This window comes from Oxyura jamaicensis, chromosome 9 (assembly GCF_011077185.1).
Source record: "Oxyura jamaicensis isolate SHBP4307 breed ruddy duck chromosome 9, BPBGC_Ojam_1.0, whole genome shotgun sequence".
Classification (NCBI taxonomy): domain Eukaryota; kingdom Metazoa; phylum Chordata; class Aves; order Anseriformes; family Anatidae; genus Oxyura; species Oxyura jamaicensis.
Window position 1 is genome coordinate 15,629,497 of NC_048901.1, and position 24,253 is coordinate 15,653,749.

Genomic DNA, 24,253 nt, shown 5'->3' on the forward strand with positions numbered 1-24,253 from the left:
TTTTTTTTTTTTTCTCCTTCCCCCTTCTCGGAGGATTTTTGTCACCGCGTTACGAGCGGGGGCTTTTTCCCCGTGTCCCCCTCCTCCGGCTCCCTACCGGCTTTTTGCAACCTGTGGCGGGGCCGCGCCGGGATCTGTCAAAGCCCCTGGGGGCGAGGAGCCGGGCGGGGATGGAGCGGACTTTGCGGCATTTTGTCGGCCCGGGGAGAAGAAGCGGGGGGGGGGGGGACGGGGACAGGAGAGACGGCGGGGAGGCTCGGCCTCGCTCCCGGCCGCCCTCCTTCGTGCCCGGGGCTCGGTGGAAGGAACCGCGCCGGCCTCGACGGCGGCACGGAACGCGGGGAGAGGGAGAAGTGGCTCTGAAAATACCGCGCAGGGGGGCTCCGAGAGATTCGCCCCCGCCCCCCCCCCTTCTCCTTCCAGCGAGGAGGACGGAAGGGGGTCCTTCGGCCGTTCGGGGATGGGGTGCGCTTTGGGGGGGGGGGGGTCGCTTGTCGGGGTACGGGGGTGCCCCCCCCCGGGTTGTGTCCCCCCTTCCTCTCCCCGTGGCAGCTCTTTGCCGTGTGTTTACTACCGCGGCGGACTTGGCGCGGCGACAGGAGCTCGTAAATCTGCCGCCGGGAGCTGCGCGGCTGGCCCCCGGCCACACGCTATTCCTGGAGCGAGCCGCGCAGATAGCGCGCAAATAGCGCGCAGACCCCGCGCACCCGCCGCGCCCGGCCCCCTCCGAACCCCCCCCTCCCCCAAAAAAATTTTTTTAAAAAAAAGAACAGCATTTGGGGGAAGGGAGAAAGCGCTTTTCGGTGATGCGTGTTTTATTTTTATTATTTTATTATTATTATTGTTTTTAATCCCCCCCTCAAGAAAAAAAAAAAAGGAAAACAAAACCGAAAAAGCCCAACTTTGTTGTGAAAACTTTCGTGGTCGGGCGGCAGCGACCTCTCCCGGCCGTGTGCCCCCCCCCCCCCCCGCCAGCCCTCTGCCTCGCCAGCCGGCCCCCCCGCCCGCAGTTTGCAAAGTCACAGTATGAAATGTTATGAAATCGCCTCTTGGGAAGGAGGGAAACAGAAAGCAGGGCGTTTGTTTAGAAAAAAAAAAAAATCTGCGGCGGCCTCTCAGATGTGCCTAAAAAGCTGCCTTTGACCCCCTGTTGCATTTCCAGGGAAAGAGGCAACTCGGGGCTTAAAATCACGGGTCAAAAGCAACAAAAACAAAGCCCGCCTGGGTTAGTTTTTTCCACTGGCTTCGGTAGGTGCAGGATGGGTGCGAAGCAAGGCTGAGCCAGCCAGATGGGGCTCAGCACCGAGCGCTGCGTCGGTCCCGCATCTGTCCGGGGCCGAGTTCTTCCCCACGCCGCTGGACGTGTTGGCAGGGCTGGGTACGGGATCAAGCCCTCGTTCGATCCAGGGCTGCGTATCGATTCCTGCCCGGAGGTTTCAGATGATTTTAAAAAATATATATTTGCTCTATTGTTTTAAAGGTCGGCAGGATAAGTGCTTGAAGAACAAATGCAGGCTTCCACCTGCAGCCCCTGGCTGGGGGGCTGCAGTTCAAAAAATCCCGTAGAAAATATTTTAGGGCAGACCTCTCTTCTTCTTTGTCCCTAGGCAGAGCTACGGAGGCAGAGCGTGAGGTTCTGTTATTTTCTTGTAACGATGGGATTGCTGGTTTCACAAAACCTTACGTTACAGATCACAATTCTTGCCCCGTGAAACAAATCAGCTGGCCATCTGAAATATTCAAAGGGTGTCTAGCAATTTTCCAGAGGAATGGATTATTACATTGTTCCAGTAAGAAAAGACTTCATCTCCGAGCATTCAATTTTGACTGGCAAAACAGATCAAAGATCTCTTGGGATGCATTTCAATTCCAATTTCCAATCCCCCTCAGTTCTGCCTGTCTGAGTCAATATTCAGAGAGGAAGTGGAGGTTAACTAGTTAGTTGTTATTGTGAAGGAAGAAGTTGGAATGAGAAGTGATTCTTACAAATCTCGCTTTAAAGAGGGGAGGGGAAAAAAAAAAAATCTGTCAAAAGTCTTTATGATACTTTTTAGACGTCCCTATTTGCAGCCCCGGGAGGACGTAAGCCTGCTGTCTGATGAGACAAAAATAACCCTAGCAGAAACATTAAGTTTTGAAAAACAAGGCTGGAAAAGCTCATAAAAATAATGTTGCTCAGACGCGTTTTAAGAGAAACAGAATTACATCGACAAAATTATATGTTTTCCAGGTTTGGTTGGGGTGTTTTATTTTCCAAGGGGAAAAATTGCTCCCGCAGCAAAGCTGACGGGTGCCATCTAGTGTCCTGCCGTCTCCTTCCTCCCCGGGCAGGGGCTGAGCCGGGAGGCTCGGGGAGTGGGAACATGTTTATTAACACTCCTTCTTAAAAAAAGAAAAAAATGCTTGCTAGCTAGGAGGAAGGTGGCAGAGGAAACTCCGGATGCCGCTGAACTTACTTAAGGAGCCTAATTGGAAACAAGCGGGTGCTTATTAAAGTCACTGACATTTCCATATGGAGCTCTCTCTGCATCTGGTCGTGAAATCACATGTGAAAATCTTTCCAAGTTGTGGTGCTAATCTGCCCTTGACTTTCTGCCTAATTTAGGTTGTATTGTAAAGCTATGCTTCTTTTTTTCTGTTTTTTATTTTTTCCTCTTCCACATCATCCCTCCCGGAGGGGCTGAAGCTTTCAGCCACCAATGGCAGCAGCCTCAGGTTAATTTGTAGGCACGTTTTTTAGTAATAACCCTGACGCTGTCCTCCAAAACCCATTACAAAGACAGGTGGTAAAACTTACTGAGGCGGTCCCGTGTTTTTAGCAGCAGGGGTGGATGTCGTCTTAATTTGCTGGAATACCCCATTAAAAATAAACTCTTGTTACAGAGTCTGGAGGTGAGCGAAGTGAAGCTCTGACCTATAGGCGCGTTTCTCACGTGGAGGAACAAACTGTACGGTGTTTGTCGTGGCTGAAAAAAACATTTCATGCCCGTTTTAGTCCGTGCACGGTAGTGTTTGGGCTTCAAACTCCACGAGAAGGGCTTTTACAGGTTCAGTTGGATCCCAAAATGTTGTTTTCAGGTTTCTGAGAAGTTTGTAAAATCTAAATTTGGTGAAAAGCTGCCTGCATGCTCGTAACCTCTCGTTCCGTTTTTATAGCGGCATGGGAGTCTATAAACAGGAGCCCCGTATGCTGAGTGCCTGTATTCTTTTCTAATCTATTTTTAAACCATTCTTCTGTTTGGCAAAAAGTGACACTTGGTTTCCATGTTTACAGCAGGCATTGGCAAACCTCAGGAGTTCACAGTTTGCAGTTTGGTTAGATGAATATCCAAAAGTTAGCATCTGACCAGTCAGCTTCTTCAGACTGCAAATTTAGACTGCAGATGTAGTCCTGCCTGCTTTTTTTTTTTTTTTTTTTTTAATCCGTGCTAGGTCTTGGGTTCCCATTACAGCAGGGCACTGGCAGCCAAAAGACACACACACACCCCTGGCCCTTAAATCAGAGCAATTCAGGGCTGCTTTCAAAGCCCAGCAACCTCAGTGGAGCTTCGCACCTAAAGCAGGGAGAGCTGTGGGAGTTGAGAGGAGGGCAAATTTGGGGCTGTTTTTTTTTCTGCTCCTCTCCTCTAATTGCTCCTGGCCTGTGTGCCCCCTTTGGCTTGTATACTAGGAACCCATGAGGACGGTGGGCTAAATAAACACAGAGGTGTAGCTCCCCTGCCTGGGGACCCCCAACCTGCATTCATGTCTCACCCCAGCCAGGTGGGGTGCCAAAGCTGGTCCTTGCTGCCACCACGAGCTGTGTCTCCCTATCAGCCCCAGGAGGACGGAGACGGGGGGGTCAGTACAGGGTGGGTACAGTGGGACCCCTCCTCTAAACCCAGCTGGGACAGGGATGCCTGGCCCTGGCTTCACCCTGCCGTCGGCTCGGCGCGGGGCTCGGCAGCGCGCGGCGTCAGTCCCTTGCTCCCTTGGTTTCAGCCGGGACGCGTCCCTGCCTTCCCTTGAAAAATTAATGTGCCAAATTGCTTGGGGTCATTGGAAATGCTGAAGGAGGCTTGGCTCCTCGCTTCCCAAGGGCACTCACTGGCTCTGCCTCGTCGTCAGCTCTCGGCTACGGGAAGGGCAGGGGGAGTCTTCCTTAGTGGAAAACGTCGGAGGTAGCTCTGGCGTGCTCCCCCTGCTCTGCTTTTTTTTTTTTTTTTTTTTCTGCAAAGACCAAAACAATGCGGAGACTTGAGCTGGGCCAGCTTTCAAGGGCAATCCTTTTAAACCCTCTTTTGAAGTACAAACTATAAAGTTCCCTGCAGCGCTCAAGAAAATATGCAGTTTTCCTGGTTCCAAATGCTGATAATAAACCCGTCCGGATAATGTATTGCATTTCCTAGAAACATTTGTTTGCTGGCAGGAAATTGGATCAGATTGAAAGTTAGCAGAGACCGCTCGATATAGCGAGTGCAATCCACTCACGGAAGGGTACGATGGAAAAAACTACAGGGCTCGCGCTGGTGATGCTGCTTTTGATCTGTGCTGACACAGTGCGTTAGGACTTCTCCCCGTCTCTTCTTCGGTTATTATTAACCAAGCCACGTTTTGGCCTAGACGCCAACCCGAAGCTGCTAAATTAATAAAAACTGTGCTGTGACAGCTAAAGGACGCTTAGTGCCCCCTGACTGTGTGACGCGGGGAAAGCCGAGCTGGGTGCTTGCGTACCCCCAGCCCACAGCATCCTCTTTGCGGTGGCTCACGGCACCCCTGACTGTTCCCTGGGTCTCCCCCTTGCCTCCCCTGCACCCCATTTCCCTGTCTGTGCCTTTGCTGGACAAAGTGGGTGTCCCCCCGAGGATGTGGGGGGCAGCTGGCAGCGTGCTGGGTAGGCAGGGGGGTGCTTCCCCCTGGGGCTGGGCTGGAGGGGGGGGGCAGGATGGAGCTTCCCCTGGGCGGGCAGTTTCGGAGCTCTGTGTGGGATGAGGCTGTGGGGAAGAGAGACTTCACCCAGCCGCCCCTCCAGGGTGAGGTGAGGGAGTCAGCGCTGCGGGCTCTGGAGCAGCACAGGGTGGAGGGGTAGGAGAGCTGAGCACAGGGGGGTGAGTGGTGCCCCCCACCCAGATTGTGCATGGTGGGGGGAGAGGGGCAGGACGAGGGGTATCCCCCATGCAAAGAGGGTAGGGGAGGAAGGAGTTTCCCCTCTGCACAGGGTCGTGGGAGGTTGGATGGAAAGGGATTCCCTATAAATGGGGGAGTGGATGGCTGGAGGGGTTTCCCTGTGAATGGCAGGAAGATGGATGGGGGGTGGGTCCCAGCTTCTTCCCCCCTCTTCCCGTGCCTGTGGCTGGGGACAGCTGCAGGGGTCTCCCCTTTGTATGGGGTGGAGCTGGGGGCTTCCCCCACCCGTGGGCACTCCCTCCCCTGTGCCCGCTGTGCTGGCCCTAGGGAGGACAGTGCTGGCCCTGGGCTCCCTTCCAGGAATGGTTTTTCTCGGGGAGGTGCCGGCAGGGAAGGGCCATTCCCTGAACCGCTGGGGCAGACCCATTGCCTTCCTGGAAGGCAGCAGCGGTGACAGTCCCATGTGGCCACCCCCGAAATGGGCCCCGACCTTCCTCTCCAGGCACAGCAAGCCCCTGCGTGCAGCCCCGAGCACTGCCACTGGCCCCCACCTGCGAGGTACCGGGCAGGAAAATTTGGGGGGGGGGGGGACAGTGGGGTGATGCTTTGAACCCAACTGAGCCTGGGGGCACATCCTGGGCTTGGAGGGGGTGTGGGTGGAGAGGGTCATGCTTGCCTGTGGTGGTCTTCCCTGGTTCCCCACCGCTGTCCCCTTCTCTGCTGTTCTCCTCCCTGAGCATCCTCCCTGGGGTGCTGAGCTGGTGCTGTGCAGCGGCCGGGAGGGGCAGGGTTAACGCAGCTCGGCTCAGAGGGGAAGGAAGGTCCCTCTCCCTTGTGCTGCCCGCATCCTGCAGCCGGAGCGCTTGGGATGCACCTGCCCGGGTCCCATACCCCGCAGCACTGCGCTGGGGAGAGGTGATTTGGGGAGGGGGCCGAGCGGGGTCCGGCGGTGGGAGAGGAGCGGGGTGTCCCTGCACCGGCAGTGCTATGGCCTCGCTGTGGGTAAGGGAATTTGGTGACAGCAGCAGCGACTCACGTGATGCTCACGGGCACAGAGTTCATCTCGCAGTTTGTTGGTTTATAGACGGGTCAGTCCTGATGGCTGTGACACCGGGGTGAGCCACCGGGAGCCCGGCCACCCTAAATACGGCTGGCTGCTGGTATGGGAGCACAGATGCGTGCTGGGCTGCTTGCAGAGCGCCACGAGTCCCTGGGCTTTCGCTTGCTGGTAGCGAGCGGCTGGCAGTGAGCAAGTACAGAAAGGTCAGAGTCTGCAGTATTTGGGAAATGAGTCACTTTGTGTGTGTGGTAGAGTTTGAAGATAGCCAGGCTCGGAGCAGGTCTAGAAGATTTGCATTTTATGGCCAGGATAGGGCTGTAAGACACCCTTCTGGGCTTTGTGTGCAACACCGTGTGTTTAATCCTCCTATTCTTCCCACCCCAAGGTCTCTGGGGCTTGGGGTCCAGACCCACACGTCAGCTGTGAGGGAGAGGGCAGGGGACACTCGTCCTCGCAGGGCTGGATGCGCTCCGTGCAGGTGCTGGCAGTCCTGCTGGATCCCTCTGCATTTTGGGGTCAGCCCTAAAAATAGCCTGGTAAGGTTTTGGGGTTTGTTGGTTCACTTACTCATTGCACTTCCTGTTCCTCCTGGGGTGGCTGCTGGGGACCTTCCTCCTGGCTGGTGCCGGGTCGATTGTGTTTGTTGGTTTTTAGTCAATTTGGAGGTAGCAGCATGAGTTCTGGCAGTGAGCTCCTGGGTTTCCTTGCCCTGCTGCCCCAGCTGCATTGCCCATGAAGCCAGCTGCTGGAGACAAATCTTGCGGTTAGGGGGAAGGCTTTTCCAGCAGCCAGAGGAAGGCATTTGTTTTTTGGTCCCCTTCCGTCTCCACCACCAACTTCCTATGTGATCCCGGCCAAGTCACTTTGTTTGGTTCTTGACGTCCGCATCCTCCCAGGTCTGTTTGGCAGCGTCATCCAGCGCGCTTGTGCTGGTGTCTGGGGCATGTTGGTGTCCCGAGAAGGGCGAGAGCTGCTTGGAGGGCCACATTCAGGCTCTTTCCAGGTTTCCGAGCGGAGTGGCAGCAGGTGTTTGTAAGTCATACCTGATAACGAGGTGCTGGGAATATGACATTGGTCTTGGATGTGGCGCTGCCCGGGAATTCGGTCTTGGCAGGGGAGAGCTATCCCCGAAAGAAGTGGTGAGAAAATTCTCACTCGACTTCCCTTCCCCACCTGCCTTCAAGTTCCTGAGTCATGGAAATGAAAATCTCCTTGGCATACGCCCATGGTTTGGGCTAGAGGGTGTGGAAGAAGCTATGACTGGATTCTCAAAGCCTGTGGTTGTGATAAGAACGTACTGTACCGGAAGAAACAAATGTTAACCTTACTGGAGAGTGGAAGGTTTGTTATCTCTAGCTTTTATCCCACTGATACTCGAGGGAAACAGCAAGCTTGTGCGCTGCCACGGCCAATTCATAATTATCAGCTAACGTGGTGTTTGTTTTCTTCTGCTTTATTTATAGGTTTGAAAGAAACTTTTGGACTGTGAATTGAGGCATTGGGTATGTAAATTCAAATTTTGTGCTTCCCTCCCCCCTTCCCTTTAAAGTGTTGAATGAAATGTTTCATTAGACCCAGCTGGGATTTGTTTTCAGGAGAGCAGCTGCTCTGTGGAAAATGCTGTACGTTCGCATGCCGCTGGGGAAGGAGGAGGAGACAGGGCTGCGGGAAGGGGCTGGTCACTGGGGAACGTGGTGCTGGAAATGCACGATCCGAACCTGTGGCAGGGGGAGATGCAGGCTCTGAGATGGGTCGAGGGGTGTTGTGTTAGGAGAAGGCTTTGCGTGCCTTCCTCGCTGGGACGGACCGGGCCGCGGTGTGGGTAGCAGCCTGGCAGGTTGGATGGGTTCTGCTCCTCGCTGCCACCATGCATCCGTTGGGAAACCATGGACAGGTCTCCTCCAGGGTGGCCACCTGATAGCAAGGAAGTAGTTCGGTGGTGGGTGAGGGTTGGCGAAATCAGTCAGCTCCCGCTGGGACCTCTGAGGCCTGTTTTGGTTCCGTGGCTGGGTTCGCAGCCAGCCAGCTGGCGGCTGAGGTGGGTGGCTGCCCAGGAAGGATCTGAAGGCTGGCAGGCTGTGCTGGGAGCTTCTTGGGGATGAACCCGAGGAGCGGTGGTGGTGGTGGGAGGAGTGGGCTGGGGTGGAGCCGCCATGGGCGAGGCGAGGAGAAAGAAGAGCCGGTTAGCTAATCCTCAGGAGGGTCTGGTCGCCTTCGCTCGCCAGCTTGCTGGGTGGGACTGAGGCACGCCAGGTCTTGCTGTTGGCCAAGAGACCTCACCAGGAGACCTGGCAGGCACTTGGCATGGTGCAGGGCTGTTTGTCCCAGCACCGCGGAGCTGATGCCATCCCATCCTGGCCACCTGAAGGCATCCCAGAGCAGCAGCTGCCTCCCCACTGGGGTTAGGTGCTCTCCTGGCTGCGTCTCCATTCCCGTCCTTCTCCCACTTGTGTTTGGGGCAGACTCAAGATGGCCTCGCCGGCAGACAGCTGCATCCAGTTCACCCGCCACGCGAGCGATGTCCTCCTCAATCTCAACCGCCTTAGAAGCCGGGATATCCTGACTGACGTTGTCATCATCGTGAACCGGGAGCAGTTCAGAGCCCACAAAACAGTCCTGATGGCCTGCAGGTGAGAGCACCTTCTGCTTCTGGCCACCAGCACCGCTGCTGCGTCCCCAGGGAGGCTTGTGGGTTTTACAGGCAGGGAAACTGAGGCAGGGAAGCAGAATAGAAACAGGCTGCCAGGCAATTAGCACCAATAAAGGGATTACTGAGACCTTTCATCTCCAGCATGGAGCCCACGTGCAGCCTGTGGGGACAAGCAGGAGCACAGCGGACATGGGGCATCCTTGAAGGCAGAGCACAAACGCTGTGTGGGACGGGACAGGGTGGGAGGGCTGGATGCTGCTAGGGTGAGCAAGTTCTCTGTGACCGCAGTGTCCCCTGCCGCTGCTATTTTTAGAGCTATTCCTCCCAGGCTGCTGGCTGCACCCACCTCTGTGGATTTTCAAGCCTGGTTGGGTCTGAAATCCCTTCCCAGGTCCAGGATTGCTTCCTAGTGACCTCTAATTAACATCTCTCCACTGCCTAGCTGCATTAACTGCGGATGCCTTTCAGGGTTTCCTGCTGACAAGATGTAAAGATATGGAAAAACAAGGATTTGACTGCTAAGACATCTGAAAAATATTTTATCAACATTTCCTTTTTTTTTTTTTTCCTCCTTGTTAAAGAGTGAGCATGGATGCCCCAAGAGGCTTCTGAAAGAATTGAGTCACAGTGGGAAGGGGGGGGTGGTAAGAACAACAGAAAAAGGTGAATTTCTAAACCAAGGCAGTGGGGAGTTGTTGAGCAGGTGAGATCTAAAAGCAGGCTGTGCCGGTTGGTAAAAGTGCAGCGCAGAAGACGCTTACTAAGCTAGGAAACCAAGCTTGATAATAAGGGGGAAGCTCAGGGAATACTGTAATTGCCTCCTTCTCCTCCTTCCTTATCACGCACAAAACTCTGTGAGCTAAGGGATTTCAGGTAGATTCTCCTTTCTTCCTCTGAATCGTCATAACACTTATCTTCCTTTTGCCTTCTCTCTGCAGTGGCCTCTTCTACAGCATCTTCACTGACCAGCTCAAGTGCAACTTGAATGTCATCAACCTAGACCCTGAAATTAACCCCGAGGGGTTTTGCATCCTCTTAGACTTCATGTACACATCCCGCCTGAACCTGCGGGAGAACAATATCATGGCTGTGATGGCCACAGCGCTGTACCTGCAGATGGAGCACGTGGTTGATACTTGCCGAAGGTTTGTCAAATCTAGGTGAGCGCCTTAAGTGAGCTTTGGAGTTCCTTTTGGAGTGTGTTTGGGTGGGAGGGGGGACTGTCTGAGTATCTGCTAGCTTATCCTGATGTGCTGAAAATGACTGCATCTCTTCCTTTTTGCCTGATTCCAGTGAAGCTGAGATGGTGTCTGCTGTGAAGACCCCAAGGGAAGAGTTTTTGGCGGGCCGGATGCTGAGCCACCCAGAGGTGATGGCTTATCGGAGCAGAGACGTCTCGGAGAACAGCATGCCTCTCCAGAATGGGTCCCTCTGCAACGGGAGGGCTTTTGCACCTGGCTTGTTCAACAGTTTGTCTGGATCCTCCATTCCCTACCCCGGGTACAGCCCTCTCCCTCTAAATGGCTTCCTTGTGGATGACGAGTTGCGGGAGATGAGGATGCCTCTCTCCGAAGTCTCGAGGGCAGGTGCCTTCCCCAAGGAGAGGATCCTGCCGTGCGACAGCTCCAGGACGATCCCCACCGAGTACATGAGAACCATCACCGACATCTCGGCCAACATGTGCCACGCCACTATCTACGCTCCGAAAGAAGGCGCTGCTGAAGAAGCCAGGAGCGACATGCACTACGGCGTAGCCTCTGGCCCCAAACCTGTCGTCCCCTCGATCCGGAACAATCCTTACTTCTCTTGCGACAAAGTGGCCAAAGAGGAGGAGCGGACCTCTTCAGAGGATGAGATCAGCCAGCACTTTGAGCCCACCAACACCCCCTTGGACCGCAAGGGACTTATCAGCCCCCAGAGCCCCCAGAAGTCAGACTGTCAGCCCAACTCGCCGACCGAGTCCAGCAGCAGCAAGAATGCCCGCATCAGTCAGAACTCCAACTCCCTCTTCACCAAGAGCCCCACAGACCCCAAAGCCTGCAACTGGAAGAAGTACAAGTTCATCGTCCTCAACTCTCTGAATCAGAACGCCAAGCAAGACAGTGCTGACCAGAATGAGATGGGAACCCTCTCTCCTCGCACCTACATGCCCATGTCCACCTGCCAGCAGTCCATGGAACCGGAGCATCTTAACGTGCAATCCCCCACCAAGATGAGCGTGAACGGAGAAGACTCCAATATCCCCCAAGCGAGCAGACTCAACAACATCGTTAACAGGTGAGAAGATGTCCCCAGGGAGACAGGACTCCCTGTGTTGTTGGTGAGGGTTTGGAAGTGTGTGAAATAGATGTAGCGTTGCGCTGGGGTGCACGGCCGCGGGCAGGTGGAGACCTCTGCACGTGGTGAAGCGCTGCCAGTGACGTCGGCTGGATGCCAGCCATCCCCACGGTAGCGGTGCCAGCCTGGCCTGGTGGTGGAACTGGGAACACTGGGTCAGGAATTCCTGGCTCGCTTCAGCAGCTCTGGATGGTTTCTGGAGCCTGGATTCGTCGAGCCTGGTTTTCACCCTGTGCCTAGAGCTTTTGGTCGGCTTTAGGTGCTGGAAGGGCCAAACTAGCATGGAACAGTATGCTATCCCTTGGACCTGGATGTTCCTAGAGAGCTTTGAGGTCATTTTGTGATGGGCATCTGAAGGATGTGGCTCAGGGACCTGTTGTTGATCAGGGCTATGCTGTGCATCTCACCGCAAAGGTCTCCCCATAAAACGTGGATGTTCCTCATGTCTGGAAGGGTGCAAACGTCAAGGGCCCAGTAGCTCAAGCACAGCAAGAGCCTTCTCACGGCTGTGTGCGTTGCTGTCCTTCCACAGGTCCCGGGATGGGTCCCCTCGGAGCAGCGAAGGACAGTCCCCGCTGTACATGCATTCGTCCAAGTGCAGCTCCTGCGGCTGCCAGTCCCCACAACATGCTGAGATGTGCCTTCATACCCCTGGCTCAGCCTTTGGAGAGGAGATGGGGGAAACCCAATCTGAATACTCTGACTCCAGCTGCGGTGAGTCTTGCATCCCTGCTCACCTTTTTTCAGCCGGCAGGTGAGGGAGCTGTGCGCTCTGGGGATCCGTCCACGTGGTGCCCTTCATCCAAAGGGCATCAGACCCATCTCAGATGCTGGTAGATCCCAAGGTGCTTTACCCTTTTAGCTGGCTGAGCAGCTGTGTGCACGCATGTGAGATGCACACACGTGGAAATTGCTTCCATCCTCCCCTTCCCCAGACACCTTGTGCGGGGAGTTAGTCACCTGCTGCCAGCTTGGCAGCTCAGGACAGGAAGCAAAGCGCACCCCACCCCGCCAGAACCACACGAGAACAAGCTTGGCAGATGTAATGACCCTAATGGGGATTGGGCAAGCTGGTGTGTCTCATGCATCCGTCAGTGTCTTCATTATCAGGGAGCCCAATGTGCACATCTGGAGAAACGCAGATAATGAGGCTTGCAATCCTGTTGCAAAACTCCGCAAGCCCAGAGACGAGTATCTGTGCGCTGATCTGCCTGTAGCTCAGGGAGGGGGAATGCAGGATTGTCACCGTGGTGTGCACAGACGTCCACAGAGGGAGCCAGGTGTGATGCTCAACAGCGTTTAGGAGTCAAGCCAGAGGGACCTGCCTGCCAGTTCAGATGATGGCAGTCTTCCCCTGTAGACATAAAGGTTTGCACCTCTAAAGGTGCTGGAGGTCCAGAACTGAGCATCCCTCTGTCAGAGGATGTCTGATAATTTGGGTGCCTTTTTGGACCTCTTTGGAAGATGCCCAGGTGAGCTGCCTGGCTTCTTAAAAGCAGCCTTATAGAAGTGGTAGCTGTTGTCACACTGAAGGAGAGGTGGCTCGTGCTGCCTTATCTCTCTCTCGAGCCATGCACGTTGATCCTGTGTGCATGAGAAGGCCGGGGAGGTCACGGCACCACTGACCACAAACACATCTGGGCCTCACTCCTTGTTCCAACACTCGCTCTGCCTTCCCCTCCCCGCCTCCCCAAGCCATACGTGGGCCCATTTTGGTGTTGGCCACGCAGTGCCGGTCTCATCCATCTCATCACTCCCCTCTCTGCCCTCCCAGAGAACGGAGCCTTCTTCTGCAACGAGTGCGACTGCCGGTTCTCCGAGGAGGCCTCCCTCAAGAGACACTCTCTGCAAGTCCACAGCGACAAGCCCTACAAGTGTGACCGCTGCCAGGCCTCCTTCCGCTACAAGGGGAACCTCGCCAGCCACAAAACTGTCCACACAGGTATGGCGACGTCCTGGGGGGCTGCCAGGGGCTGGGCTGCAACTCCACGAGGGCTGAGCTCATTTACTGTAAAGCCCTGGGCTTTTCTCAAGGCTGCTTGCATAACGCATGTCTGGGAGCAGATGTGTGGCCTGCAGGTCACTTAGTGGTAGATTCAAAAGAAAAATTAAAAAATCATTTAGGGAAAAAAAATCTGTTTTGTTTTGTTAGGTTTCTTTTTTTTCCTACATCCTAGAAATCCAGATTATATCTAGCCTGGCAGAAAGTCTGCTGATGGGAAAATCTGTGAGCGGATGGACTCTGTGAATCAGCACAATGAAAGCTGAGAAAGGAAAGGGATATTAAGGGTTTAGTCATTTGCTGACAAACCTGGGGATTTTTTTTTTTTAATTCCATGCTTCTATTAATGCCTAGCTTGTCAACAGCCAGCTCCCCAGCTGGGGAAGGGAAATGCGTGCTGCTGGGCTGTAAAGACACCATCCCACAGCCCCAGCTGTGCTCCACGTGGCCCACCGGGGTGACTGGGGTGACACAAGCACCAGGGCAGGGTTTGAGGGTGTGGGGGTCAAAGTCCTCTGACCCTGCCTGGTGTATGCAGAGGACCTGGGAACAGATTTGCTCTTCAATCAAAAACAAAAGAAAAAGGCAGGAAGGGATAGGCGATGGCTGTGTCCTGCTACACATTGAGCTCATCTTAAAGCATCCTGAAGAAACTGGTTAAAGCCTTTTTGCAGCTCCCCCCTTGCCATGTGAAAGCCATCCGGGGCCGACAGCAGTAATCGTAACCGAATAATGGACAGGAGCTGGGCTACTGGGCCTTGGCTTTCTGCTCTCCCAGCTCTTCTTGAACATCCGAAGAGGTGATGGATGACTGGGACAGGATGTGCTGGGAGCCAGGTGGCTTTGGGTGGCCTACTCAGGGCCACAGGAACATCTGGGGCACCAGGCAGGAGGAGCAGTGCCATCAGTTTACACTTCCAGGCTTTTTCTTTTGCCCCAAAGGCTGTCACTCCCAACCCAAAAAATATAATAGTGGATTAATGCTGCTCCACAGAGGAGCAAGCCTGCTCCTGCACGGGGTCCCTTTCCTAAAATACCCATTTGCTCTGGCTGTCTCCAGCAGGGATGGGAGCCAGAGCCAGCTCAGCGTGCTGTGGGGTCAGGCGTGCAAAAAGGCTGTGGTTCAGGGAGCACTGGGGCTGGTGAGTGCAGAGCCCGCTGGTATTTATGCCTTGCCCTTTTTGTTGGTCTCTGCAGGAGAAAAACCATACCGCTGCAACATCTGCGGGGCACAATTCAACCGGCCGGCCAACCTGAAAACCCACACACGCATCCACTCCGGAGAGAAACCCTACAAGTGCGAGACCTGCGGGGCCAGATTCGTCCAGGTGTGTAACCGCTGGGACCCGCAGTGCCCGGGGCAGGGGACACAGCCGGGGTCATGCCCAAGACCTGGGATGCTGTAAGGGGGCTGAGGGACCATGCGTGCTGCCTTGGGCAGCTTCCCCCATGTGGTTAGGGGATAAATAGGGTCTTTGAGGTCCATAGGGACCGGTTTGCTGGCTTAGTAGGGAACTTGATTTCTGCTGGTTGCTGTTAAGGATCAGAGAGATCAAACCTCAGACATGCGTGGTCCTGGCTCCCTGCTAGAACCCATATACAAATAAATACATAAAATAACCCACTGGGACCTTTTCCCTGCAGGTGGCCCACCTCCGCGCTCATGTGCTCATCCACACTGGGGAGAAGCCGTACCCCTGCGAGATCTGCGGCACGCGCTTCCGGCACCTGCAGACCCTCAAAAGCCACCTTCGAATCCACACGGGAGAGAAACCGTACCATGTGAGTGACCCTGCTTTCTTGAGGGGCTCTCAGCTTGGGGTAGATGCTGTCAAACCCAGGGAGGGGGGTGGGAAGACACCTCAGTGCCCTTCACCAGGCTTTGCTCCACGTGTCCTGTCCCCGTGTTACGTGTTAGCCACTTGCAGCCTGCGCAGGGCACATCTAAGCTGTTCTCCTTTTCTTCTCCCTCTTCTGGAAGAAGGTCACGCTTCTCCAAATAGCTGCAGCTTAAATTACAGCCTCCTGCGTTGCACGGGGATGGGGCAGAGGACCAGGCAGCCTCACCAGTGCTGGTGGTACCTTACCCTGCCATGCTGCAGCCCTTGGGGCTCTCAGCTCTTTGAGGCTTTTTTACCTGCTAGGGAGGGATCCAGAGCAGGGACTGTCATCCAAGCGTCCCTCTGGAGCCACCCTCTTGGCAGGGGTCAAAAGCAGCTCCCAAAATAGCCCTGTAGCCACTTTGAGCGTCTGGATTAGCAGCTTGTTGGTGCATCCATCAAGAGCTGGGGTCACATCCTGAGGGACCTTTGCACGTCCCATAAATTGATGCATGCTGTGGAGAGCCTGGCATGTGGTGTGTGACCCCAGTAGATGTGCCCGAGCTGTGGGGATGGAGCAATGGGGTATAGGGACAAGGTCTGGGGACTCAGCAACCTCCCTGCTGCTTCTCCCACTGTGCCTCCACTTCCCCAGTGCCATCTGTGCAATGGGTGCAGTGTGCCCGGGTGGCTGGGGGACAACAGGATTTTATGTGGGTGCACTGCTTGGCCACTGCCTCCAAGGGAAGGACGTGTCCCCTGACATGATTTTTGATGCCCTGCACCTTTGCCTCTCGCCCCACAGTGTGAGAAGTGCAACCTGCACTTCCGCCACAAAAGCCAGCTGCGGCTCCACCTGCGGCAGAAGCACGGGGCCATCACCAACACCAAGGTGCAGTACCGCATCTCGGCGAGCGAGGTGCCTCCGGAGCTCCCCAAGGCTTGCTGAAGGCCGAGGATTTCCCAGGAGGAGGTCGGGGGGAAGCTGTCCAAAGGATACTGGCAACACTTTAAAAGAGGAGAGGAAAAAAAAAAAAAAATGAAAAAAAAATTCATCACATGATGGAGTGCCTCTAAACCCATAGTGCAGATAGGTGGAAAAACATTAGAAACAAAACAAAACAAAAAAATACACGGGTTTTATTTTTCCCAGTTATGTGAAACTAAAAGAAAGATAAAGTTATTCAGATCTTATTGTATATAAAACATAAAAATAAAAATAGTCATTTTAAATGTCTGTGCAGTGGAGTGTTAATAAACTCTGGAGTCTAACCTTCACAGCCTTTGCCGTTTGAAGATGAGGAATGTAATGTTGATTTATGGGAACAGATTTTTTCTTTTGTATGCAAAATGTGTGTTCTTTTAAAGAGAAAGTATGCTATTAAAGAGAGGGCTTTAACTTTTTTAACCAAAGGTGAAGGAATCTATGGCAGAGTTGTAAATATATATAGATATAAATATATAAATATATATATAAAATAAATATATATAGACCTTTAAAAAGCTATATTAAAAATATATAAAATGCATTAAAGGCTCAGTTGGACTCTGCAGGCAGAAGCCACTCTGAGAATCTTTATTATGATAGAGCACTTAACGAGATATTTTAAAGTATTGCATCTGTACAAGTAAGAAAATATTTTGTCTAAATGCATCAGTGTATTTGTATTTTTTTGCAAGTGAAGGTTTACAATTTACAAAAAAAGTGTGTATTAAACCAACAAAGCTGCAGAAGGAATTTAAAATAATAATAAAGTGTAATTTTTTTTGTTCTAGTTCTCAGTCTGTATATATGTAAAATGTGGTTTCGCACGGTGCCTTTCTTTTCAATGGAAGTTTTCAATGTATGGACTATATTGAGCTCAGTTTCTTCAAGGTACAGCCTGATGTTGCAAAAGGAGTTTTGGTGGAACTCTCTATCGGGGAATGTTTTTTTTTGTTTGTTTTTGTTTTGTTTTGTTTTGTTTTTCAGTCTTATTTTACATGCTTGTGTTATAAACAATCTCGGGAGACAGGGTTTGGGCTGTGTCTAAACTGCATTAATGCGTTCTGTAAAATATAGCTGTACAAATAAAAGAATAAAATGAAGAAAAGTGAAGCACGATGCCGTGAGAGGTCTCTTCTTACCCCTCTTCCTCACGGAGCACCCTGAGCCCCCGATGCTGCCCCCGAAGGGACTGAGCACCTCCCTCGGACGTGTCCTGCAGAGATGGCTTCTGGCATGGCCTTGGAGCACGGTCCCCGGGTCCTGGTGGGCACCGTCCCCCTGTGCCACCTCCGTGGGATTTTCTCCATTTGCAGCAAGAAGCTGCCAGAGAGAAGGCAGAGCCTGCTCACGGGTGACGGGGCATTTGTTTGTATTTCCTGGAAAACTGTGTGATTGCCAGGGTGGCTCGGGGAAGGGGGCTGCTGGTTCAGCTCGTTGCACAACGTTTCAGTGGAGCTGGGTCGGTGACCTCCTCCAGGAAGCGGCTGGCCCACAGCAGCGGGCTTACAGCCCCGCAGCCTGGTGCCAGGACCAGAGGAGCCCTCCCCACTGCCCCTGGCTTTGGCCCATATTCAGGGGCACTAGAAGTTATGGAGGGACCTGGGCTTCAGGAAGCTGGGATTCTCCAGAGCAAGGGCTCTGTGCAAGCACACAGCAGCAATTTGTGCACAAGTGGCTGCAGAAGACCAGCCTCAGAGCTGCATGAGCAGCACCATCTGTGCCGGAGCAGGGCCCCTGCTCCTCGTGGCCCAGGTGGGCTCAGGGTCTGAGCTGGGTGCAGCTCACTCTGGGTTTCTTTCACTTAATTCCTGGCCGGTTTTGGGGCAGGGCTGGTGGGAGTGATTCACAGAGCAGGATTTGAAACACCAACGGGAAGGGGAGGTCCTGGCTGTGAGCGGTGAGGAGGAGCTGCAGGGAGGATGCACCATGGGACGCATGGCACTGAGACAAGCAGGGCACAGAAGGGAAATAGCAAGATGGGGGCAAGCCAGCGTGCAGGACACTCCTCATTGCCCAGTGCCCAGGGTCTGGCAGCAGGTGAAGATACCTCCAGGAGAGCAAGGGCTGAGTAGCCTCGGCCCCCTCCTGCAGCCAGCCCTGGCCAGCAGCAGGACCTCAACCCCACAACCTCTCCGTGTACTAGCTCCATTTAACACATATTTGGGTTTCTTCCCTCTCTGTTGGGATCTGACTGCCTTTGAGGCTGCTGCCTCTCAGGCCACTGCAGCTGGTGCTTTTGGAAGCTGCTGGGCCGTGCCCACAGCCCCCTCTGCCCAGACGAGCGTATCCGCGCCCCCATTGAGCAGCTCAGCTGCGTTTGCAAAATAAATACTGTACTTTCCTGGATCATGGCTGTGTTTCCTCCCTAGGACAGATTTTATGTGTTTGTTTTCTTTTTCATAGCAATGATGTCACGGTTTTTCCAGGCAGCTGGGCCGAAGCGATCGCAATCTCTCCCCCTCTCTGTCCGCGGGGCAGAGGTCCGCAGGCAGCTGGCATGGCCAGCCCGTGACGGTGAGCTTTGCTCCACGTGTGCCGTGTTTGTAGAGGCGAGGGAGCAGTCAAACAGCTCTGCATGGCATGTTTTAAAGCTGCCGAGCCTGCAAAGGGTGACCTGGTACTGCCTGCCCGTGGCGGTGCCGCTGGGTTAGTTGAAAACCCAGCTCCAGATAGGGCGGTTGGTTCCTCCCAGCCTCAGAAGGGCAGGCACCAGCGAACCGACAAGCTGGCCACTTTCCAGGAAGGTTCCCAGAATATGTTGGAGCAGCTCCTTTGATACCATCTCCCCCTCCTCCCACATGAAGGCAAGCCCAAAACACTGGGATGTGGTCGCGTTTCCCTTCAGATTTCTTCAGCACCGAAAAACATTTCCCACGCCGCCAACACCTGCCTCATTTTGCTTCCCAGCACAGGCTGTGGGGCAACCCCACAGAGAAATGGGGATTGGAGTTTCCTCGGGGTGAGCACTTCTGGGGTCACCAGCAGCGATGCAGCAAGGTGCTGGGGCTCAGCTTACGCTGCACTCACCCATTTATCCCCTGGTCCTTGGGTTGGTGCTGAAAAACTCGTGCTGACACTGAAGAACGGAAGGTTTAAATGCAGGCACGGCAGCTGGCACTTTCCAAAACGTGGAAATGTGCACAGCCGGACCCTTTGCCCCATCGCTGCTGGCAGCACCGCAGCCTGCGCCCAGCACCGGGGGGGCCCCGCTGCCTTCTGCGGCGTGCCCACGAGAGGGCGGGCGAGGATGGAGTTTGGGAAGGGTCCGGGCAGTGACCGAGCCGCGGGAATAAGCGGAGGTGAGAATTAAAAGATAAATTAAAAATAAAAATACATTAAAATAATAAATAAAATAAATAAACAAGACCTCTATTTTATCAACCAGAGCCTCTATTATTTCGTATTTGCAAGTGCTCACCCATCATCTGTATCCATCATCTCTTGTCTTGCCTTATGCTGATCTTTGAGGAATAAATAATAATCCAGGCAACTGGGAGACTCCATTTCTTACGGCTTTGCACCCAAATCTTACTACAGAAACTGCTTTTTACCCAGATACCTCTCAGCACAAGCATCCCCCCAGCCCTCTCAGCCTACCTTCGTGGTGAGCGTGGCCCTTCCTGGGCTAAAAGCCACGAGCTCTGCGTGACACCCGCAGCAAGGGAATTGCAGTCAGTGCACAGGGACATGACTTAGCACACTGTGGCCTGGAGACCATCAGCATATCTGTCAGAAATGGTGTTCACAGGCAAGCAATAAAATGTGATCTCAGTTCATACTCGTGCCCAGGCACAGAGGCATTTTACCTCAACTCTACTTCTTAAAGACTCAAGACTCTTTTTTTTTCTTTTTTCCCATGTGAGGGGGTAGGAGAATTTCTTGACCTCGCATGTTGCCCATCCCTGTGGGAAGCAGAAGGCAGCCTGCCACTTGCTACAGAGCTGGGTGTGTCCCCAGCATCCTGCAAAGGGCTGTTACAAGTCCATATGGCATCCCGGCACCACTGCACAGCCCGTCCCAGGGACACACAGCACCAGCTGGCATCAGTTTCTCCCCTTTATTTAGCTCTTATTTCTCATTAAATCCCAGGCACTGCTGACTACTCTTATTCACTCATCTGTACCTATAGCTCAGGCTGCTTTTCCAGAGGAATTTCATGATGAGGAATTTCACAGCCCTGGCTCCTGGACCGCAGCTTGGTGCTACAGCATGGCTGAGTGCTGCAATACAAGAAAGTTTTTTTCCTGCTATCAAGGTAGTGATATGTGGCAAGGTTTTTCTGCTCGTGGAAGGGGAGCTGAGAGAGCCTGGGAAGCATTTTGTAGGTGGCAGCTGGGGTGACGAGGTGCGATGAGAGCCGGTCCTGCAGGCACGGTGACAGCAGAGGGCACGCTTCGCTGGCGCAGCGCTGAGCGCGCAGCCTGTGCACGCAGTCCAGGCACTGCCGGACTGCTCTGGATTCGTGGAGCAAGCAGGAGGAGAGCTGGGGTGAGGAAGCAGTCCCAGGAATTCAATGCAATCCAATCGTCTGCAAAACCACATGCCCTGCAGCGCTGCGGCGGAGGGAAAGGAACAGAATCGCCCTTGCCGCAGCCGAGCGGACGGATGATGGATTTATCCGGCTGGGGAAAGAGGGGAAAAAAATTCTGAGCGCACTGATCCCCCGGAGGAGCTTTGGGAGGGGGAAGTGAGGAATGGATCTGCACCTTGCTCGCCCCTCCGTGCTTGTGCCAGCGTCCTGAGGATGCCTGATGGTCTGCCCTGCGCCAGGGGCACGGCAGGAGACATCACGAAGAGGGCAGGGGACAGGGCGCAGGTAGACTCCTCCTTCTCCACCCCCTCTCTGCTGGTTTCCTTCAGGTCAGCACAAGAGGGTTTTCCGAACCAAAGCACATATTTTCATCTTTGGTTAAATTGTAATTTTCTTTTAGGCATTATTTGAAATGGGATCCCAAAACTTTTCGGCTGGAGAGCATCAGAGTGATTCCCCCAAATTCTTCCTGAGACCACCAAGAATATTTTGGTCCTTTCAACATTTTTTCCAGAGCAATGCTCAGACCTAGTAGGAACTCAGTTTTACTCCATTAAAACAGGCAAGTTGCCTGTAGGGGTACTTCCCCACCAGCACCCCGGCACTGGTCCTGCCTCCACCAGCCCCAACCTCAGCTGAATCCCATGAGGGGATAAAAGGCCAGGGTGGGTGTCAGAACCTTCCTGAGGCTGCTCTGGGGCCAAGTCATCTCCTGGCGGGGCATGGGACCAGAGACAGCAAAAGAGCACTGCCCTGCTTTTGTCAGGTAGGTGTCTAAAGCTCAGTGGGACAAATCCAAGGTGTTTCCATGCGATAATGTTTCTCCTACTGTCAGAGGACACCCCTATATTTCCTCTGGCACCCCCAGGCAGGGACACAGCTTCTTGCCCCCAGTGCAGGAGAATGAAGGAGCCTGAGCCAACCTCATCTTCCAAATCTTGTCCCCATGTGGCTGGCAGAAACACAATATGCGTGGACACCATGAAAACCTGGATCCCCAGTGGGACTGAGGGTGCTCCTCTTGGGTCCAAATCAACCCTGTTACACTCATTTGCACCACGATTTGGGGAGGATGCCATGGATGAATGTGACGTGGCTGCAGATATCCACACAGAGAAAGGGGTGTATCGTGCAGGGAGGGCAGCGCCTGCTCAGCCCAGAGGTCTGCCCGGTTGGGAACCAGCACCCAGCACCGATTCCTCTTGCTGGGCTGTAAAGCAGAGCAGGAACACCTCGGTACGCCCTCCTCACTCCTAGTCCAGCCTCAGCAACAGTCAGTCTATGAGTGTGCTGGGTGGGTGTTAATTCAACATGCACTGAAAGAGCCCTTCTGGAGATTTCTGGAGACCTCTGAGCAGCAGCAGCCTTGTTGCTACAAGCCTTTGACTTCCCCCAGCTGGGAATGGGTGGAGAGGGCCCCTGACACCACACATCGGGGTGGTAGCAGAGCCCCGTCTGCTCCTGGTGCTGGCAGGGGGCTGGGGAGTCCCTTGGCATGGAAGGATCTGTCCGTGTGCCAGCCACGGGGACAGGCTGTGAGCGATGAGGAGACTGGTTGTCCCAATAACGGGCTCGTCCCCCATGGGACCAGCACCATTGAACCCAGGACTGGGGGGACACGCACGACCAAGGCACTAGCTGGTCCCCGCTTTCCCGAGCTGCAGAGATGCCGCAGAGCCGGGGAGGCAGAAATTGCCCCCGGGGGCAGCTCAGCATCCCATCTCCATGCTGTTAAGCCTCTTTTTGGGGGAAGGTTTGCATTTTCTCCCACTCTGCAGCCTTTTCTTACCCGACGGGGCGGGCAGCCCTGCAGGGGCCAGGGGCTTTGGCCGCTGGGGCGCACAGCTGTGGGGTGCCCCCGCCGCCCCCCGGGGGATGCTCGAGGCTCGGGGAGGGGAGAACAGACGAGAAGCGTCGAGGACCCGGACGGACGGCGGACTGGGGAGAAAAGGAGGCGGGGGGCAGCCGGAAAGCACCGAGGGGGGGAGTACAACGAGGGGGGAGCGCCGTGGGCGCCTGGCCAGCCCCGGGCAGAGCGGAGCATCCCCGGCCGCGGCTCTCCCCCCCCTCCAAGCCCGGGCAGGGACCCACCCCCGGCGGCGTGGGGCGAGGGGGGCGCCCCCGCCTTGACGTCAGGAGAAGGGTTTATAAAGGCGGCGGGAGGCGAGGAGATCCCCAACGCCGGAGCCGAGCCGCAGCGGAGCCGCCAGCGCTTCCCCGCCGCCTCCTGCCCGCGCCCGCCCCGCCGGCGAGATGCTGTCGTGCCGTCTCCACTGCGCCCTGGCCCTGCTCTCCATCGCCCTGGCCCTCGGCACCGTCTCGGCCGCCCCCTCGGACCCGCGGCTCCGGCAGTTCCTGCAGAAATCCCTGGCTGCCGCTGCCGGGAAGCAGGTGAGAGACCCCCGACGGGGCGGGCACCCCGCTGGAGACCCCGACAGCCCCGCTTCTCCTCCTGCTTCTCCTCCCCTGTTCTCCTCCATCTCCCCTGGCAGACCCCTACGTTCCCCACCGCAGACCCCTCCGCTTCCCCGCTGCACACCCCAGCACCCTCAGTGCCTTCCCCCTGTTCCTCACCAGACCTCCCCGATGTCCCTGCTCCAGACCCCAGGCCGCTTGCTGCAGCCCCCGGTTCCCCGACAGACCCCTGGTTTCCCACCAGAGATGGGCCATGGCAGCTGGATGGCTGGGGGCAGCATGGGGAGACCCCCCCCCAGCCCAGCCTGCTGGGGGACGAGGAGCGGCTGCTGCCCGCACAGAGGGAAGAACCCCTGGAGGAGCTCCCCGAGGCTTCTCTGGGGTGCTGAACCAAGGCAGCTGCCTGGATGCAGCAGGAAGATGCCTTCTGCCATGCATGGGGGCAGACAGGGCTTGGTGGGGTGAGAGGGAAAAAAAAACAGCGAGAGGGGGCCCCAACTCAGCTGCTTTCCCAAAAACCTGCCCCGTGCTGCTTCAGCAGCAGCCTTAGCATCCTCGCTGAGACCAGCTGGGAGGGACGGGGTGGCAGGGTGATGCTCAGCTGAACTCCTTCCTGCCCAGCAATCTGGGTAGATGTCAGTGCTCTCCTGCTCTGCTTTCTTTTGTAGCCAGAGCAGCTGGAAGGCAGCTGTTGGTTGGGCTGAGCTGCTGGGGAGATGCAGCTCTCCGTCTCCTCCGGAGCTGTGCCGCTGTCCTGGGCACAGAGCAGTGAGCCCCCAGTAGACGAAGAGTAATCGTGGTCTCTCCCTCTTTCTCTCCCTTTTCCCCAAGGAACTGGCCAAGTACTTTTTGGCAGAACTGCTCTCAGAGCCCAGCCAGACAGAAAATGAAGCCCTGGAGTCTGAGGACTTGTCCCGAGGGGCTGAGCAGGACGAAGTGAGACTGGAGCTGGAGCGCTCGGCTAACTCAAACCCCGCTCTGGCACCCCGGGAACGCAAAGCGGGCTGCAAGAACTTCTTCTGGAAAACTTTCACATCCTGTTAGCTTTTGAAACCCACCTCTCCTCCCCATCCATCCCTGCCTTCTTCCTAGCCCCCCGCCCTGAGCAGAACCTTCACCACAAGAGGCGAAGACTGTAAATACACGGTTATGGTGAAATGAAACACACGAGGAAAATCTGAGTTCGATTTCAAGTTGTTTTAATAAAACTTTCTGTTCCAATTGTACACGATTTGCTTGAGTTGTGATTTCTGACTAGTTCCTTAATGACATGCACTCTGCGACTCTTTCAGATGTACTATTTTTAATCCTTCGTTGCAATAAAGTTTGTGTTTCAAACAGTGA

At 54.8% G+C, this 24,253-nt stretch overlaps 2 protein-coding genes across 2 annotated transcripts; both read left to right on the forward strand.

Annotated features, from left to right (window-relative positions):
• Positions 1-5,515: 5,515 nt before the first annotated feature.
• On the forward strand, positions 5,516-17,068 carry BCL6 (BCL6 transcription repressor). The gene is made up of 10 exons (XM_035334598.1): positions 5,516-5,664; positions 7,630-7,668; positions 8,629-8,796; positions 9,755-9,976; positions 10,110-11,093; positions 11,686-11,867; positions 12,928-13,095; positions 14,353-14,483; positions 14,800-14,937; positions 15,781-17,068. Exons 3-10 carry the CDS (start codon positions 8,636-8,638, stop codon positions 15,922-15,924), a joined length of 2,130 nt encoding a protein of 709 aa, XP_035190489.1. The 5' UTR covers positions 5,516-5,664; positions 7,630-7,668; positions 8,629-8,635; the 3' UTR covers positions 15,925-17,068.
• Positions 17,069-22,646: 5,578 nt separating this feature from the next.
• SST (somatostatin) lies at positions 22,647-24,253 on the forward strand. The gene is made up of 2 exons (XM_035335235.1): positions 22,647-22,885; positions 23,741-24,253. Exons 1-2 carry the CDS (start codon positions 22,748-22,750, stop codon positions 23,951-23,953), a joined length of 351 nt encoding a protein of 116 aa, XP_035191126.1. The 5' UTR covers positions 22,647-22,747; the 3' UTR covers positions 23,954-24,253.